This window comes from Muscardinus avellanarius (genome assembly GCF_963383645.1).
Source record: "Muscardinus avellanarius genome assembly, chromosome: 1".
In the NCBI taxonomy this organism is placed as follows: domain Eukaryota; kingdom Metazoa; phylum Chordata; class Mammalia; order Rodentia; family Gliridae; genus Muscardinus; species Muscardinus avellanarius.
In genome coordinates, this window is record NC_137786.1 from 226,553,313 (window position 1) to 226,571,540 (window position 18,228).

At 38.2% G+C, this 18,228-nt stretch overlaps 1 protein-coding gene across 1 annotated transcript; it reads left to right on the top strand.

Annotated features, from left to right (window-relative positions):
- Positions 1-305: 305 nt before the first annotated feature.
- MS4A2 (membrane spanning 4-domains A2) lies at positions 306-12,194 on the top strand (the record flags this gene model as incomplete). The annotated part of the gene is given in 7 exon segments (XM_080691774.1): positions 306-427; positions 5,715-5,838; positions 6,359-6,493; positions 9,983-10,039; positions 11,135-11,233; positions 12,097-12,144; positions 12,150-12,194. Coding segments are annotated over 7 exon segments (630 nt in total).
- Positions 12,195-18,228: the final 6,034 nt, after the last annotated feature.

The following is an 18,228-nucleotide window of genomic DNA, read 5'->3' on the forward strand; positions in this document are numbered from 1 at the left end:
TAATCCCAGCATGTGGGAGGCTGAGACAGGAGGATCGCGGTTCATGGACAGCCTCAGCTACTTAGTGAGGCCCTCTGCAACTCAGTGAGACCCTGTTTCCAAATAAAGAATTAAAAATAGGGTTGGGGGTGTAGCTCAAGGTAGAATGCCCCTGGGTTCCATCTCTAGTACTGCAAAAAAAAAAAAAGTTAAGGGTTATATGTTTTCTCTCATATGTGGAAGCTAGAGAAAACATAGGCAGCAAAAGGGACTTCAGATAAATGAGGAGAAAAACCAGTAGAACAGCAGAAGGACTGGGGAGCGAGATGGGAGGGGAAAAGGAGGACAAGGAAAGAAACAGTTCCAATAATGTTGGGTCCATATATGATGGTGTTGCCGCCAACCATACTAACATGTGTGAGAAGGAAGGGCAGGGCCGAGGGGTTTGGTGAAATCTGGAGGGATATGCATATCACACTGATTTGTACCACACTGATTCTCACTACGATGTATAATTAGAATGTACCAATAAGAGTATATTTTGAAAAATAGAGAAAAAGTAGAAACAAGGGGATGGAGAATCCAACACAAGACAGGACAATGGGAAATCCTATTTTGATTGCTGTGTGGGATGCTTAGGGAATTGTCCAGAGACATACTTGAATGGAGACAGGTGACTCTAGGAGAAAAATAGGTGACCCGTTATTCCCCAGGATTAGCCATGTGAAATAAAGTATTGGTTAAAAAAAAATTAATACAGTCAAAGGTTTAGTAAGGTAAAATGATGCTTTCAAAAACCAGGCAGTAAGTTGTCAAAAGTCTTGGAATTACATCGAAGATAGTCAAAATGGGTTTTGCCAAATATTTAGATAGCATAACTTACAATTTGCAACATGCAAATTAGTGCATATTTATTTTAAGCAAATTGAACCTCTAACTGGAGACAATAGTTCCTGTGGGATCTGGAAGCAAATTCCATTGGAGTTTGGGGAAATAAATCTAGGCTCTACCTAACTGAGGGAAGAAGAAGTTTTGCTTGCCAAAAGAGGAAGCAGAGAAAGAGTGTGTGGAAAGGCAGTGCAAGGCTGGGCCAGAGGAGGAAGACACTGCAGTGGTGAGGAATGGCAGCTCTATTATCGCTTCCTTCCAGGCAGAGGTATGGTTAAATCTCATCTTGATAATCCTACCTTGTCCCCACTTGTGAGAGTACTGAGATGCAGGCTCCTGCCTGAAGGGTTAATAAAGCAACTCTGGCTCCTGAGAAGCAGCTTGGAATGCCAGGCTGGGAGGCGAGCACACTCCCTCTAATCAGTGAGCCATGAGTCTTGCCAAGTTGCCTTCAAGGTCGGAAGCAGCTCCGGCCCTCTCTCTGAATGTCCTTCCCAGCATAGACATCTCTCAGAAAACTTATTGGTATGATAAACAGCTTGAGATGTTCTGAGCAGTCACAGGTGTTCTTTGCTTCTAATTGTAAAACAAAAGTTGCTCTGAGACTCGTCCTTTGGCTTTACTCACACACATCCATTGTTGCTTTAAGATAACCTTGTAATGTCTAAAATAGTTAATTTGTCTATGGATCCCATAGAAGTTTCCTCTATAAAAGTCTGATTGCTCTCTCAATAAAACATGCAGTGTACATGAAACCTGCATCCCCTGTGTCCCGTGAATCGGCTTTACCCTTAGGTCTCCAGTGCACTAGACACTGACACCCACTCTCTCCCCCAAAGGTATTTTGTCAGATGTTTCAATATTCACTGTGGGGAAAAGTGAAAGAACATGGGTCCAGAAAACCAAGGTGTAGGCACAGAAGGTGACAAGCCTCTCAGAAAGGGGCGAGATGAAGGGGCGGATGAGAGCATCTGGGAGGGCATAAGGGGCCCGTCAGCTTCACACTTGCATTTTGCAAGGTTCTCCTGAGAACCCCCAAAGTAGCATCATGTCCAAATATCAAGGGCCATCCTAAATTTGTTTGTGGCCACACATAGAACCTGATTTTGGGTGATTTGCTACACATAATGAAATATCAGGTACTCCTAGAAAACATCAAAGACAACCATAATTGTGGGGCCTTTCCCAGAAGAAGTGGGTAGTTTCACTGAGGTGAGGCAAACACATGAAATTCCTGAGGCCATCGTTGTAAGCCTGGGCTCAGATGTGACATTCTCTGGTTATTTCTTCCCTGAACTCTACAGCCCCCTTATCAGGCAAAGCTGTTAGACTCCCCTCTGTGTTCTGACAGCCTCTAGCCTCTGACATATTGGGTAGTATCATATAATTTATCTTTGTTCTTCTCTGTCACATTGTGGGCTGGGATCAGGGCCCCTTTGTGCCCGCTCAGCGAGAGGGACAGTGCCTGACATGCAGCACTAAGTCATTTTGTGGATGAAGTGGGTAAGGTTTATTTCTTAATTCAAGTAATAGAGTTGTTAGGTCCACTGGTTCCTGAAGACACAGGGGAAAGATGGTACCCTGCTGGGGTCCAGCCCTAGCAGGAGTCGGGGATCCGCAAGCGGTGGGGTGAGGAGTCAGCGAAGTACTGCGGAGAAATAGCACACAGACTCAATGGAGGGTGAAGCTGCTCTTTTGATTTTTGATTTTTGCTCTCTCTACTTTTGGTTTTGGCAAGCATTTTTTTTGTAGCTAAGTTTTTTATTTTTATTTATTTTTATATTGGTGCACTGTATTCATACATCATAATGGTATTAAAAAAAACTTTTGTAGACATACATGCACACATCGCCCAGTTAGCCCCTACCCGATCCCCACCCCGTTCTCTCCCCATCCCTCCTTCCCATGCTTGGCTTAGTGGTTGACATCTAGTATTATAGCAATTTATCTAAAATTAACAATGATAATCTCACATAACAGTTTCATTTGTCTGATACCAAGCTTTTTATGACCTAACGATAACATTTCAATATTTCTTTTTGCTTTCTTTCTTACCAGAGAATATTTTTTTCTTTTTCTTTTTTTTAGGTGAAACTATCATACATTTATTTATTTATTTTTCAGAGAAAATCTATCCTAATATGGAATATGGACTCTAGATACAGAAAACAACCTCGAAAAAGAACAAAGCTAGAAGATGTATATTTTCTGATTTCAAACCTTATAAAGCTACAATAATTGAAACAGTGTAGTACTGTTCTAAAGGCAGATATATAAACCATTGGAGTTAAATAAAAGCCTAGAGATAAATTCTTCCATATATTGTCAAGTTATTTTTGACAAGGTTTCCATGAACATTTGGTGGAGGAAATAATAATCTTTTAACTAAATATTGTTGAAAAATAATAATTACATGAAGAAGAATAAATTGGACCCTTACCTAATAATATATACAAATATTAACTCAAAATAGATAAAAGACCTAAATATAAATCTTAAGACTATAAACTTTTAGAAGAAAATCTGGGTCATAAAACCTCATAACATTGAAATTGGTAGTGATTTCTTGGATATGATTTCAATGGCACAGGCAACAGAAGGGTAAACAAACTCCCTAGAAAATAAAAAAAAAATATTGTATATCCAAAGACAATGTAGACAGAGTTAAAAGTTACTGATAGAATGGGATAAAATATTTCCAAATGCTATATCTGAAGGTATATTAATATTCCAACTAGAAATCCCCAAAATTAACAATAAAAGCAAACAATACCCTTTAGAAATAGGTAAAAGACTAACATAAATAATGAATCTCCAAAGATAGCCAATCTCATTTGTCTGTTGGATGGAAAATCTTGTTTCTCTGGTTCTGGTGTGTGTTACCTATTTCTTCTTTGTAGTTAATCTCTTTGAGTATTTTCTCTAGTGCTGGTTTTGAAGACATAAATTCCTTCAGTTTCTGTTTGTCATGGAAGCTTCTTATTTCCCCATCTAATTTGGTAGAAAGTTTTGCTGGGTAGGAAATTTTTGGCTGGAAGTTGTTTTCTTTCAGAGTTTGGAATATGTTACTCCAAGTCCTTCTGGCTTTCATGACTTGGTTTGGGAAGTCTGGGGTGATTCTAATTGGTTTGCCTCTGAATGTCAGTTGGCCCTTTGTTTTTGTTGCCTTTAAGATTCTCTGCTTGGCTTCCACATTGGTCATTTTGACAATTATGCGGCGTGGGGATTCTCTTCTCTGATCCTGTCTAAAGGGAGTTCTAAAGTTTCCTGGACCTGTGTATCGACCTCTTGCTCTATGTTTGGAAAATTTTCTGCTATTACTTCTTTGAAGAGATTGTTGATCCCTTTGGTTTCACCTTCTTTTCCCTCCTCTATTCCAATTATTCTTAGGTTAGCTCTTTTTAAATGGGCCCATATTTCTTCAATGTCAGATTCCTGCTGTCGTATTTTTTTTTCTAAATTAGAAACTATGCATTCATTTTTTGAACGATCATCTTGTAGGAGCAAGATTCTATTCTAATCTCACTTAGTATGACATTCTGTAGTTCTACCCATCTTCCTTCAAATGATGTAATTTGTTCTTCATGGCTGGGTAGAATTCCACTTAACAAAGGGAATACTACCACACTCATTCTACAGGCCGGTATCACCTCAATCCCTCCTTTTACACTACTCCCTATTTTGTAGTGTTGTCAATTTTGCTGTTCATTCTGACAGGAACAACCTGGTTGTTTTTTTTTTTTATCAGCTGGGAATCTTATCTGTTTGACAAATGGTTCAAGTCTGAAAATAAATAGCTGTGTGTTGAGTCAAGCCATTGCAACTGGCTACTGAGAGAGCATTGCGACAGGCAGTCCACCAAGTCTCAACGTAACGGTATTCTTCATTCCTGGGTAGCCTCGTTCAGGAAAAAAATGGACTCAGAAAATATAAGCAGAGCTGAGCTTGCTCTCCCAAACCTGCAAGGGCCCCCTGGGTAAGCAGAGGCTATTTTCTTTTCTATTTCTTATCACTGCTCAGGGAAAGAAATCACAGTGCTGGGTGGATAGACACCAATACATGGATTTGTGTGTGGGCTCATCGCTCATGTAGTTTAAATAACATATTGAGTATGAAGAAGCTATTAGTTGTACTTTTGCAACAATCTCTTTCACTAGTGGAGAAGGAGAGTTTCACTTGCCTTATAAATTGGGACTAATACGTTTTCTAATAGCTGGTGTTTGGGGTGTGAGATGGGAGAATATGTACTAATCATACAGACCTCTTGCCTCTGTATCTGACATATTCTGGAGCAGAAGCTAAGTTTCTGAACCTGGCCTTGAGCCTGAGATCCTTCTGTCTCAGCCTCCCAAGTACTAGAGTGATAGGCGTGAGCCACCACACTTGTCTCTATTCTGAAGATTAATAAAGGCATTGAGATCCAAGCAGCCCCTTAAAGCCAGTTCTTTACTGTCCTCTGTGCACATGAAGTCATGTGCCATTGAGAAAATATATTCAGAATCATTTCTATGTTAAAAAGACTGTGAAATGCAAAGTAAAAATAATTATTTATTTTGTGTTTTACCAATCAAAATAACAGGAAAAAACTCGATGGTAACTGTGGATTAAAGATAAGAACACTCTGGCAGGGTTTTTCTTCTAATTTTTTCCATCGGATCACTTGGACAGCGTTCAGATTTTCTTTGCCAGTGACTTCATTCTCTGAGCCTTACTCTCTTAATCATTACAATGAAGATTTTAACTATACAATTGTTTTGGAAACTAAACAAACAAAATTTTCCTTTCTGTCAGAAACTTTGCACAGAGAGAGAATTTCCTTATGACTGAATTTTGGTTAAATTTTATAGTGCACCTGAAATTGAGCTCTTGGAAGTGTCTCCTCTGGACGGCGCTCTGCTGGCGAAGTCTGCCTCACCCCCAGCACCACAGACATGGCTGACATTTTTTGAAAAAGAGCTGGAATTCCTGGGGGTAAGTGACTCTCCTTCAGCCTTCACTAGACTGAAGGTTGGCTCTAGGAAAGGGTATTTGGTTACAGCCACTCTTTCTGCACTTGGGTTCATGAGATGTAAAAGGTCTCCTAAAAATCCTGGTTAGATGAAGGGCTGGTAGTAGTTGGGCCCTTTGGGGAAGAGAGAAGCATTTTCTTGTGGAGAATTTAAATCACCAGGACAGGCATGACCTATAAGAGTTAAAGATTTATAACATCTGTCTTAGGCAGAAAAAAAAACAATTGTGATGTCCACCATGACTACATAAATAAATGACCATAAATATGAGATCTGTGTTGGCCATTCCTGTATTAGGTCATGCTTGTATCAACTCAGTTCTTATAGTGGCCATGGGGTTACTGAAAAACCTTGCCTTTGAGTTATTTCTTAGAATGATCTAAGGTACTAAAGCAATTTCTCATAGTTGGTCTCAATTAGAAGGAAATCGAGACAACTGGAAAAAAATCTTCTAACTTCATGAAATTCATGTTTTTTTATAGGTAACACAAATTCTGATTGGTTTGATGTGCCTTTGTTTTGGGACAGTTGTCTGCTCTGTATTTGATATTTCAGACTTTGATGAAGACATATTTTCATCATTTAAAGTAGGCTACCCATTCTGGGGAGCAATATTTGTGAGTATATCTCTATAATTATTTTTGAAATAACATTGAATATGGCTTTTCTTTGTGTGTGTGATACTGAGATTGAACCCAGGGACATTCTACCCCCTAGTTCTACCCCCAGCCCTATTATATTTTGAAATGGATTTTGCTAGGTTGCTGAGAGTCTTACTAAATTGCCGAGACTGGCTTTGGTTCTGTGATTCTCCTGTCTCAGCTTCCTCAAGTACTGGGATAGATTTTCCTTTTACTTATTATGTCTGACCAATTGTGTATCTATAAAATTAAAATAACATGATTACTTACATATAAAGCATTTTTGTATTTGTGCTCATTAGTAACAATAAATGACTCTTACAACATTCTTACCACGGTCAACTGTGAGTTAAGCATTTCACATGCTTTCATCGGATGAGAAACTTGAGACTAATACAAACCAAATGACTCTCAAGAGACTTTTAGCTTATAGAAATTGAATCTGAACTTCCAGAATTCAATTTCAGGAAAATATCCCTAGTGCTATTCATCAGTAAGGGTATATGATAAAAACCTGTCATTTAAAAAGTTATCTTTATGGAGAAAGGGAAAAGAAACTGAGTTGAGGAGAACAAGGTTAGAGGGAATTTAGTGAAATTATACCATGCTCAAGAAACACTTTGGGGTGCTTTCTTATGGTATTCTTTTTTTTTTAAATACCTTTATTGATGCACTATAATCACAATGAGGTTCAGAGTGATGAGGACGTATACACACACAGCTCTTGGTGTGCTTCCCCCCTGGCTCCTGTCCCGCTTCCTCTCCCTCCCCGTACATGATATTGAGATTGGCATTGGCAATTTAATATATTTACATGGCATCAGTTAAAGTGTTCCCTTCATCACATCTCTCTCCACCCCCACCTCCCTGCCCAAGATTCCCTCTCTCATTCCACTGGAATTTCTCCTCCTTTATCTGGAATCCCTCTTACATCCCAATTTCTCCCTAGCGTCCATATATGACGGAAAACATATATGACTCTTGACTTTCCGAGACTGGCTAATCTCACTTAACATAATGTCTTCCAGATTCATCCCTTTTCCTGCTGGTGATGTTCTACTTCTGAACATAATTTGAGGCTGGCATCAAATGTGAGATCCTTCCTTCTCAGCTTCCCAAACACTGATATTTAAGTGTACACCACCTTTTTAATACTGTACTCTCTAGAAAACAGGTGACAGGGTGAGATCACAGGACACACAGCCCAACTGAGGTATAACTGGCATGCAGAATATCACACATATTTAAGGTATAAAATTTGATGAGTTTTGACTCATATGTGCCCACACATAAAAATGGCAATACATCAGTATACTGAGTGTATTTATCATCTCAAAAAGTTTTCTTCTGCTTTGCTGAAGCCCCTTCTTGCCTCCCCGGGTTTGCTGTCCTATCTCTAAGCAACTATGGATCTCCTTTCGATCACTGTAAATGGATCTAATTTTCTAAAGCTTTACATAAATGAAACCATTCATTGTGTTTTCTTTAACATCCATCTTCCTTCATTCCACATAACCACTGTGCAATTATCTATTAGCGCTTTATTCACAAAGATATATGCGATCACTAAAAGTTATCCTCTTGACTAGACACCTGCTAAATGTGTTGTACTTGTTCAAGAATCTCATACCCCTTGTTCAAAAATCTCATTAAACCTCCACCATGTTTTCTCTCTACTATGTTTTCATTTGAAACATTTAGCTTATTGTCTCTCAATCCATATACAGTCTGAATTTTTATTATTCCCTTTTAGAATAAAAAGTTTGCTTAATTATTGTAAGGTGTACTGCAACTATGCCATGCTGCCAGTTATTACTGTCACAACCAATGTCCCAGTCAGTGACCCAAAGGGCTAGGAAAACATGTGAATTCATACTTTGAGAGTGTATAGAACTGGCACTTACAATTTTTCTTCTTGAAATAAGCCGGGGGCATCTAAGTCTACACAGATCTTGCCACAGCACTTACCTTGATGCTCAAAATGCCTCCGAAATGTATTCAATATTACAGCTTTTAGGTCTTCCAAAAGGTTTTGTTGTTAATATGTAAGCAGATAGTACTAAACAATATTATCGAAACAATGGCTGCCAAGTACTAGATCTTAATGATGAAACCAAACTACAAAACATTTCCATGTAAAGCCTTACATAAGAAACAAAATTAAAATAAAAAATAAGCCGGGCGTGGTGGCGCACGCTTGTAATCCCCGCGCTTGGGAGGCAGAGACAGGAGGATCGCGCAGGTTCGAAGCCAGCCGTGCGCGTTGGCTTAGGAGACCCTGTTTCCAAATAAAAATGTAAAAATAGGTCTGGGAGTGTAGCCCGGAGGTAGAAGGGCTTCCAGGAACCCCAGTACCACCAAAATAAATAAATAAATAAATAAATAAATAAATAAATAAATAAAATAAAAAGTAAAAATATGAATCATCTTTCAATATCAATCTGAATTTTTGAGAGATTGTTTTGAATTTGTTTAATCGATTTATATTTTTACTAATTCCTTCCTCCTTCCTTCCTTCCTTCCTTCCTTCCTTCCTTCCTTCTTTCCACCATTGGGGATTGAACCCAGGGCATTCTACCTCCAAAATATATCCCCAGCCTTATTTTACTTTATTATTATTGTTGTTGTTGTTGTTGTTGTTATTATTATTATTATTATTATTATTATTATTATTATTATTTTGGTGCTGGGGGTTGAGCCCAAGGGTGTTCTAGCCCTATTTTATTTTTTTAGTTTGAAGCAGAGTCTCACTAAGTTGCAGAGGGCCTCGCAAAGTTGCTGAGACTGGCCTCAAGCCTGCAATCTTTCTATCTCAGTCTCCCACGTATCAGGGTTACAAGCATGTGCCACCACACCGGGCTTCCTCATGTACATTTTCATAATCACTCTTTGACTCTATGATGTGTCTTTGTCTGTAGATATACATGCCATGGGCACATGTTTCTTGCCTCAGGGAATTTGCAGGGTAACACAGAGGACACATACACATAAACCAATAATAACATTAAACTGTGAGCAGCATTGTCCCATCTAGGGTTTAATGAATAAGAATCTACATTTTATCAAGACTCTAACAGGACTCATATACACATTTAATTTTCATTTTTTTGTGGTACTGGATATTGAACTCAGGGGCATCCTACTACTGAGTTAAACCTCCAGCCTTTCTATTTTTATTCTGGAACAGGGTTTTGCTAGGTTATTGAGAGTCTTGCTAGATTTCTGAGGCTGGTCTGGCACCTGCAATCCTCCTGTCTCAGCCCCCCAAGTACTGGGATTATAGGCGTGTACTGCCACAGCTGGCTATGCATTTAATTTTGAAGTGTACTTTATAGGAATCAAGAAATACTGGTCTCATGTGGGACATTAATAGATAGTTTTATTGAGTACAAAAATATACTTTATATTTGGAGAACGGGGGAAAGGGATTAGAAACTCACTATTTTTTCCTTCCCTTTTGGACAGTTTGCTGTTTCTGGATTTTTGTCAATTATATCTGAAAGGAAAAATGCAATGTATCTGGTGAGTTGTGGTTCTGTCTTTGTTAATCCTTGAAAAGGAAAGAAAAAAATTTAGGAGCTTTGAGTGGAACATCTCTTTATTGCCGTATTTTAGCGAGTGTGGGATGTGATTTTATACTATTATTATTATTATTATTATTATTATTATTATATTATTATTATTATTTTGTGGTGTAGAAAATTTAATCTAGGGACATTCTACCTTCAAGCTACACACTTTAATCCTCTTTATAATTTTTATGATTTTTTTAGTAGTTTTAAATTTTTTTTACAATTTTTTGTTGGTGCATTGTATTTATACATCATAATGGGGAAAAACTTGTGTAGTCATAAATGCACACATCATCCAGCCAGCCCCCACCCAGTCCCCACCCCACTCCCTCCCCATCCCTTCTTCCCATGCTTGGCTTAGTGGTTGACTTCGATATAAATAAGTACATTGTGTGCTTTAAAGAGTTTCCCTCTCCCCACCTCCCATCCCCACAGTTAGGTTGCCTTATTTGCTCCTCTATAGGATCTCCTTTTTCACCTGGAGTTCCTCCTATGACCCCTTTTACCTTAGCTTTCGCATATTAGGGAAAGCATCCGATTCTTTAATTTTTGTGACTGACTAATCTCACTTAGCAAACTGTCCTCAAGATCCATCCATTTCCCTGTAGATGCTGCAATTGTGCCTTTTTATGGCTGAGTAAAATTCCACTGTGTACATATCCCACAGCTTTGTAATCCATTCATCTTAGCACTGTATGTGTTTATTGTGAAAAGACTATAATTCTGGGTCCTGGTCTAAGTACAAAGCCCTCTTTTCCTTTTCCATGAACATAATTCTTCTTGGGGGGAGTCCCATATCATAATAGAGTGTTCCTGCAGTCAAAGGAGATACTGACTGCCCACACCTCATGCTACACTCCTGGCCAAATTTCTCAAGATTAAACTTATCTGTCCCATGTAACCAACCATCCCCTGTTTTCCCCATGTATGTGCTACTTTATATGGATTGATCATGTGGAGGAAGAGGAAAAAGAGGGGATGGTACAAGGGAGTGCAGACTTGAGTCACCTGTCCCGTGTCTGTCTTCCTACTTTTTGTTCCACAGGAAATTGTATCAGTGATGCTGCTTCTCACCATGTTGGGGTTTTGTAGTGCTGTGACACTCATGGTTTACAGGCTTGGAGAAGAGTACAAGAGAAATAAGGTAGGACGAAGCCCAATGAAATCCTAAAGGGTAGGCTAAAGGATTTGAGCTTTAGTCCTTCAAAATACGGCCTAGAATATCTGGAACGTTTCCCCTCTGAATTATTTCTCCAAGTTTCATGAATTTGGCTTCCAAATCTCCTGTTTTAAATCTCATTTTATACTCAGAAATAAAAAAGCTTATATTCCTTTGAGGATTAGAAAACGAGGATCCTTATAATTTTAAATTGTGGATGCTTTGAAGTGTGTTGCACGTGAGTGTGTGTGATGGAACATCAGGCAGTGGGTGATGGAACCACCTGGGTATTTGGCTTTATTTTTTGACTCAGAAGTACATCCTTCCTTCTGCTCACCTAAACTCTTTTTCTTTTTGTTTTGACTTTTCCCTTTGTGCTGCTGCAAAGCTTCACAGTTTCTTTACTTTGTAGTTCATGGATACAACCTCATTTTCACAACTCATCTGGCCATTACATCATCAGTGAGAATCATCTGTACTAGAGGCCCAAGTGATCAGATCTGAGAGATGAAACACTCTTTCTCTGCATGTCCACTTTCATGATGCATTCCAGTCTGGACACCTTATTTGACTACTTTCCTCCAAAAATAAATATGATAGCAGATGTACCAGAATATTCAGACACACAATACTCTCCCACCTTGTCACCGACTAACAGGATTTCTTATGGGCCCCTATGGCCAATGGATCTGGTTTACTTTTCTGGAGATGGAGAAAATAACTAGAGTGTAACGAGACAGAGTAAGATTCAGAAATACCAAAAGGAGAGGAGATTAGCCTCTTGAACAAGCCTCCTAGAAATGGGAAATTCTTGGTGATTGATACAAAAATGATTTTTTCCTTTTCAGGTTCCAGATGATCATCTTTATGAAGAATTAAACATTTATTCACCAATTTACAAGAGTTGGAAGACAAGAGAGAAATGACTTCTCCTGTTGATTCCTAAAATTCACATGTACAGAGCATTTTTATTTACAGTAGAGTACAAAAAGCCAAAATCTTTGTGTAAGAGGCTATAAGCAACCTTTCTGTTTTATCCATAGTCTGTTATTTTTACTTTGGATTTATTCTCCAGATGGCAGTATTTGTTTTAATTATTTATGATCCCTAAACACAGCCTCTATTCTTAATTATAATAGGCTCCTATTTTTTTTGTTTTGTGTTATGATCTCAAAGCTATCCCTCTGAAAATCCAAAATGGAATAAGTGAGCTTTTACTATATGTCTGTAACTGTGCAAATAGACAAAGCAAGGTGGAGACTGGCTGAGAGTGGAGCTAACCTGACAGTTTGGTAATACTTAGTTATTTTATGGTTCCCAATAGCCACAGTGGTGCAGGATATGCACCCACTCACCCATACTCTCACTACCACAGACATAACATTACATGATATATAATTTTCTATATATAAATATATTAGACTTCCTCAATGATAATATACTTTTGCTAAGACACACAATTTTATAAAAATCGCTATATTGCCCGAATCACCAGTATATTCACTGACACCGTATTGTTCAATAATGTTTGAAGATTGGTGAACAAGTAGTGGGGAGTTTTATTAAATTACCCAGTATCTGGTGAGATAAACAGGCAAAAATAGCCATTTTCAATATGATTCACATAAAAATAAAAAATAAAAAACAGAGAAACTATAAGTATAGAAACCATTTAATATAATATTTTTTTATAAAACGGTAAACAACTAAGACTTGAGTTGAAAAAGCCTACCAAGAAAAATAGGTAGAAGCTAGACATGGTGGTACACACCTGTGGTCCAAGTACTTTAGAGGCTGAGACAGGAGGGTCACAGGTTTAAGGCCAGCCTCAGCAACTTAAATTCTCAGCAACTTAGGGAGACGCTGTTTCAAAATAAAAAATAAAAAGAGCAGAGGTATATATAGCTCAGAAGTAGAATGCCCCTGGGTTTCTATCATCAGTACCAAAAAAATAAAAACATATATTTCTTGTAAACAAGTCAAATTAAAGGATGAAGTTAAAAGTTAAATAAGAGGTCATTTGGATAATACATTATATGAGCCAAAAATCAGGAATGTGAATGATGGAGGAGGAGGAATACAAACAGACCTAAATTAAGCTCTATTTTATTTATTTATTTTTTTTGAAGAGGCAAAGGGAAATGCAATTGGAGAACTCTGATGGCTTCCAGTACAGTTTTAGAAAAAATGCAACTGGCTGGTGGGGGTTTAGTGTGAATAGTGAGTGGAAATGGAGAGCTTCGTGCTAAGTGAGATCAGCCGGACTCTGAAAATCAAGGGCCACGTCTTTTCTCTCATATGTGGAAGCTAGAGAGAAAATAGAAAATCAGAGGGACGTTATGAAAATAGCAAATAAATCAGTAGAGTAGTGGAGAAGGTTGGGGAGGGAAGAGAGAGAGAGGAGGGAAAGGGGAGACTCAAGGAGAGAAACAGAGAGTAATGAAATGTGCATATACGAACGTGTCACAGTCTCATTGTCACGTACAATTATAATGCACCAATAAAATTGTAAAAAGAGATCATTATTATACAATTCAGGTTAACTTTCTAAGAAAATGATTTTGACATAGAAGGTTGCAAGGGAGGGAAAAGTGAGGATAACATTTAGAGGAAAAGAATTAGTAGAAAAGAAAAGAAAAAGAAAGAGAGAAAGAAAGAAAGGAAGAAAGAAAGAAAGAAAGGAAAAGAAAGGAAGAAAGAAAGAAAAGAGCATTACAAAACCATGGACAGCAGGTAGCCTAAAGTAGAGACAGGTTAAACAAGGAGGAAATAACTAGAGACAATACAGAAATAATCTGCATAATCAGAGGAAATAATCAGAAACAATACATGCTATCTTGGGCCAAAGGAAAATTTATGGTGATAAACAGACTCCAGGTAATGCATGGATTTGGGAAGAGAAAATAATAATAGTGGTGGAATGCAAAAGATACAGACACATTCATGCAGGGCTACTGTGATGATGGATGACTAAAACACTTGCAAAGAAATTCAGAGAGAGAAAGAGAGAGAGCGAGAAAGAGAAAAGATCTATGTGAGCAATAAGAGATTATAAACAGAAAAAACAATGAAAAATGAAACAAAGAAAAATAATTTTGTGGTTGTTATTTTTAAAGGAAGGAAAAAGTAGAGGAGCAAATAAGGTGACCTAACTGAGGGGATGGGAGGGGAAGAGGGAAACTCTCTAAAGCACATGATGTACTTAAATAAACATATCAAAGTCAATCACTAAGCCAAGCATGGGTAGGAGGGATGGGGAGGGAATGTGGTGGGGACCGGTTAAGGGATAATTGGTTGATGTGTGCATGTATGTCTCCACAAGTCTTTTATCCCATTAAGATGTATGACTACAATGCACCAATTAAAAAATAAATAAAATTTCATTAATTTAAAAAAGAAAAAGTAGTTCATGTCTTAGGCCTAAGTAGAAAGAGTCTGGGGGAGACTGAAAAATTGGTTTGGGGAAGTTAATCATCCCTTTCTATCTTTTATTACACATCTACCTTGGGCATACACAGGGCACACAGCTGGCATGCTCTTGACATGTTCATCGCCCCAAGTTATTTTCCTAAAATTCATTGTAAAGGTCATCTTCTCCACCAAGACCACCTGAAATATCTGTTTATCTGCCTTAATTTCTTGCTCCACTGGAGACCCTGAACTTCCAGCAGTGTGGCTCAGTTCTATCACTCTCTCCTGATGCAACGAAGTATAATTAATTATTAGTGTACTTGTTATCTCCTTACATATCCTCAACAACTACCACTTGGGAAATAAATTGGAACTATCTACCTTGATGTATTGTGTCTGTGTTTGCATATGAAGTTGAGAGATTGATTAAGGATTATGAAGAATTCAGCATCATTTTAATGATGCCAAGGACAAGGAAGAGTTTCTGGAGTCCTCTTTATCAATGCTCCTTCAAATAAGACAATCTATAAACAACTTCAGAGACAGAAAACAGACTGTAGGAACTATCACCAGCCATCTCTTATTAACAGATGGTGGGATAAAGTTGAAAAAAAAAACTGGTGTAAGACCCCCGCCGAGGGGAGACCCTCAATCAACCTCGGGATAAGCGACGCCAAGAACCACGAGAGACTACGTCCTTGATGTAATGAGCAAAAGATAAGGATTTATTAAGGAGCCAGTGCACTGGGGCCGACTCGTATAGGAGTTCGGCCCCGAGCAACTGAAATTGAGGGTATTTATAGAGAAAAACCACTAGTTAAGGGGGGGAAAAGGGGTTTGGGCCAAATTGCATGCGTTTACAGAAAATTACAGAATCATTTGAAAATTACATTTTGTAATCAAGAATTAGATAAGATCAGGTGCAGTCAGTAAGTTCCCAGGTCAAGGCGCTCTGGCCCAGACAGTATAGATAAGATGGGGTGGGCTTATCGCACATTTTACATTTCTAAGCTGTGAGCTGCAGTAAAATATACTTTTCTATTTAACTATTAGCTGCCTGCTTTAACTATTAGCTGGCTGCTAGGGCTTTTTCTTTTAAATGGAGCCTTTCACTGGAACATATGTCACAGTTTACTAGTTAGTTCTATGCTAATTTATTTGCTGTGCTATGTGAACTTGGGAAAGTATTTTCTCTTTGTAGACTTGAATTAGTCAGTGTTCTCCAGAGAGAAAGAAAACAGTAGAAGATGATAGGTAGATGATAGATGATAGACAGATGGATGATAGATAGATGATAGATAAATAATAGATAAGAGGGGATTAAATAATAATCAGGGGGAATTTACTCACATGATTAAGAAGCTGAAGAATCCCACGGAAAGCTGTCTACAAACAGAGACTCTGGACTGCCAGCAGTGTAGTTCCATTCAAGTTCTAAATCCCCAGATCAGCTGGGCGTGGTGGCGCACGCTTGTAATCCCCGCGCTTGGGAGGCGGAGACAGGAGGATAGCGCAAGTTCGAAGCCAGCCTCTCTGGCTTAGGAGACCCTGTTTCCAAATAAAAATATAAAAAATAGGTGTCTGGGAGTGTAGCCCGGAGGTAGAAAGGTTCCCAGAAACCCCAGTACCACCAAAAAATAAAAAAATAAAAATAAAAATAAATCCCCAGATCCAAGGAAGCTGAGGTGCAATTTTGTTTGAGGCCAAAGACCTGATATCCTGAGGTAGGGGTTTGGTGTAAGACTTGGAACCCCTAAGCTCTTAAATCCCTTCCTTTATGTTAACCAAAGCAGGATCATGCATCTTTGACTTGCTCATGGTGGACCATCTCTTCATCCACACTCTCCAAGATGCAACCTTTAATGAATAATTTCTGTTTGGAGGGCCTGCATCAATACATCCAGCCTGATCTTCCAGGCATAGTGGCACATACCTGTAATCCAAGGACTTGAGAGGTTGAGACAGGAGAATTTCAGGTTTGAGGTCAGCCTTAACTTAGTGAGGCCCTCAGCAACTTAGTGAGACTCTGTTTAAAAATAAAAATAAAATAGGGCTTGGGGTGTAGCTCAGAGGTAGAATGACTTTGGGTTCAATCCCTAGTATTACACACACACACACACACACACACACACACACACACTCAACCTGATCCAAATATATGTTCCTTTCAGCATTATCTCACACTCTAAATATCCATTTCTGCACATGTTCCCCAGATTTCTGTTTGTGTAATTTCAAAATAGAAAGAAACACTCAGTTAACTTTTTTTGTGTATACTATGATTGGCATTATTGTTTTTCCTTGGGAACTCTCTCTCTCTCTCTCTCTCTCTCTCTCTCTCTATATATATATATATATATATATATATATATATATGTGTGTGTGTGTGTGTGTGTGTGTGTGTGTGTGTGTGTGGTGGTTATTGTTTAATTAGTAACAGGAAAGAAGATGAAAGAGATTCCTGTTGGCTGTACTGAAGGTTTTCCATCTAGTCATCTCCTACATCTATTTATCTATTTCATGTGGCTTCTCAAACAGAGGAACCAATATGTCTCACTTTTGTTAAACTGGTTCAAGTTGGAAATGCGTCACTCTCAAGAATTTGACTTTTGATTGATACAAAAGCCAATATGAAGAATTGGATTTTAAAACACAGACCCTGAGAGGCAGCCTTTGTGGTGTCAAAGTGAACAGTGAGGTTTTCTCCAAACATGAACGGAAGACAGGTAATACTGTTACGTGATAGGAAATAGTAACTCAAATAATGTTTTATTGATTCTTGGAACTATAAATGCCAATGTCATTATTTGGAAGATTTATGAAACTTGAGTGAAAGCAGGCTCCTGGAATAGTTGCTATTTTAAAATTTTCAGTATGATATAAAGAGAACAGTGTTATGTTAGGCACTTTCAAAGGTGGAAACTTGAAAACAGACCATCTGCTTTGGACTAGACATATAAACAAAAAGTCAAATTTAATCCGAAGTAAACTAATTTTGGGATAAGTCTTATTCATTTGGGGGTAAGCCCTTTATATGAACTTAGGTAAAATGGCTATCGTATGAAAGATAACAATAAATTAATGTAACAAACATGGGAAAATAAATTATTTATGAAGAAGATAACATCATTGAGATAACATAAGGTAACATCATTGAGATAACATCTACTGTCCCTATAAGTCTTTTGTTTTGTTTTGTTTTGTTTTTTGTTTTGGTGGTACTGGGGTTCCTGGAAGCCCTTCTACCTCCGGGATACACTCCCAGCCCTATTTTATGCTTTTTTATTTGGAAACAGGGTCTCTTAAGCCAGCGCACCTGACTTCGAACCTGCGCGATCCCCCTGTCTCCTATCTCCCAAGTGCGGGGATTACAAGCGTGCGCCACCACGCCCGACTAAGTCTGTTTTTTTTTTTTTAATATAGTATTAAACACCACAAAAAGTACTCCCATTAAGTATACAAGATTCTTTCAGCAGAAAAACAGACAAATGAAACAGATCCATAAAGATTACTCAGCAACTTAGCGAGACCCTTTTTCAAAATTAAAAACAAAACAGCAGCAACAAAAA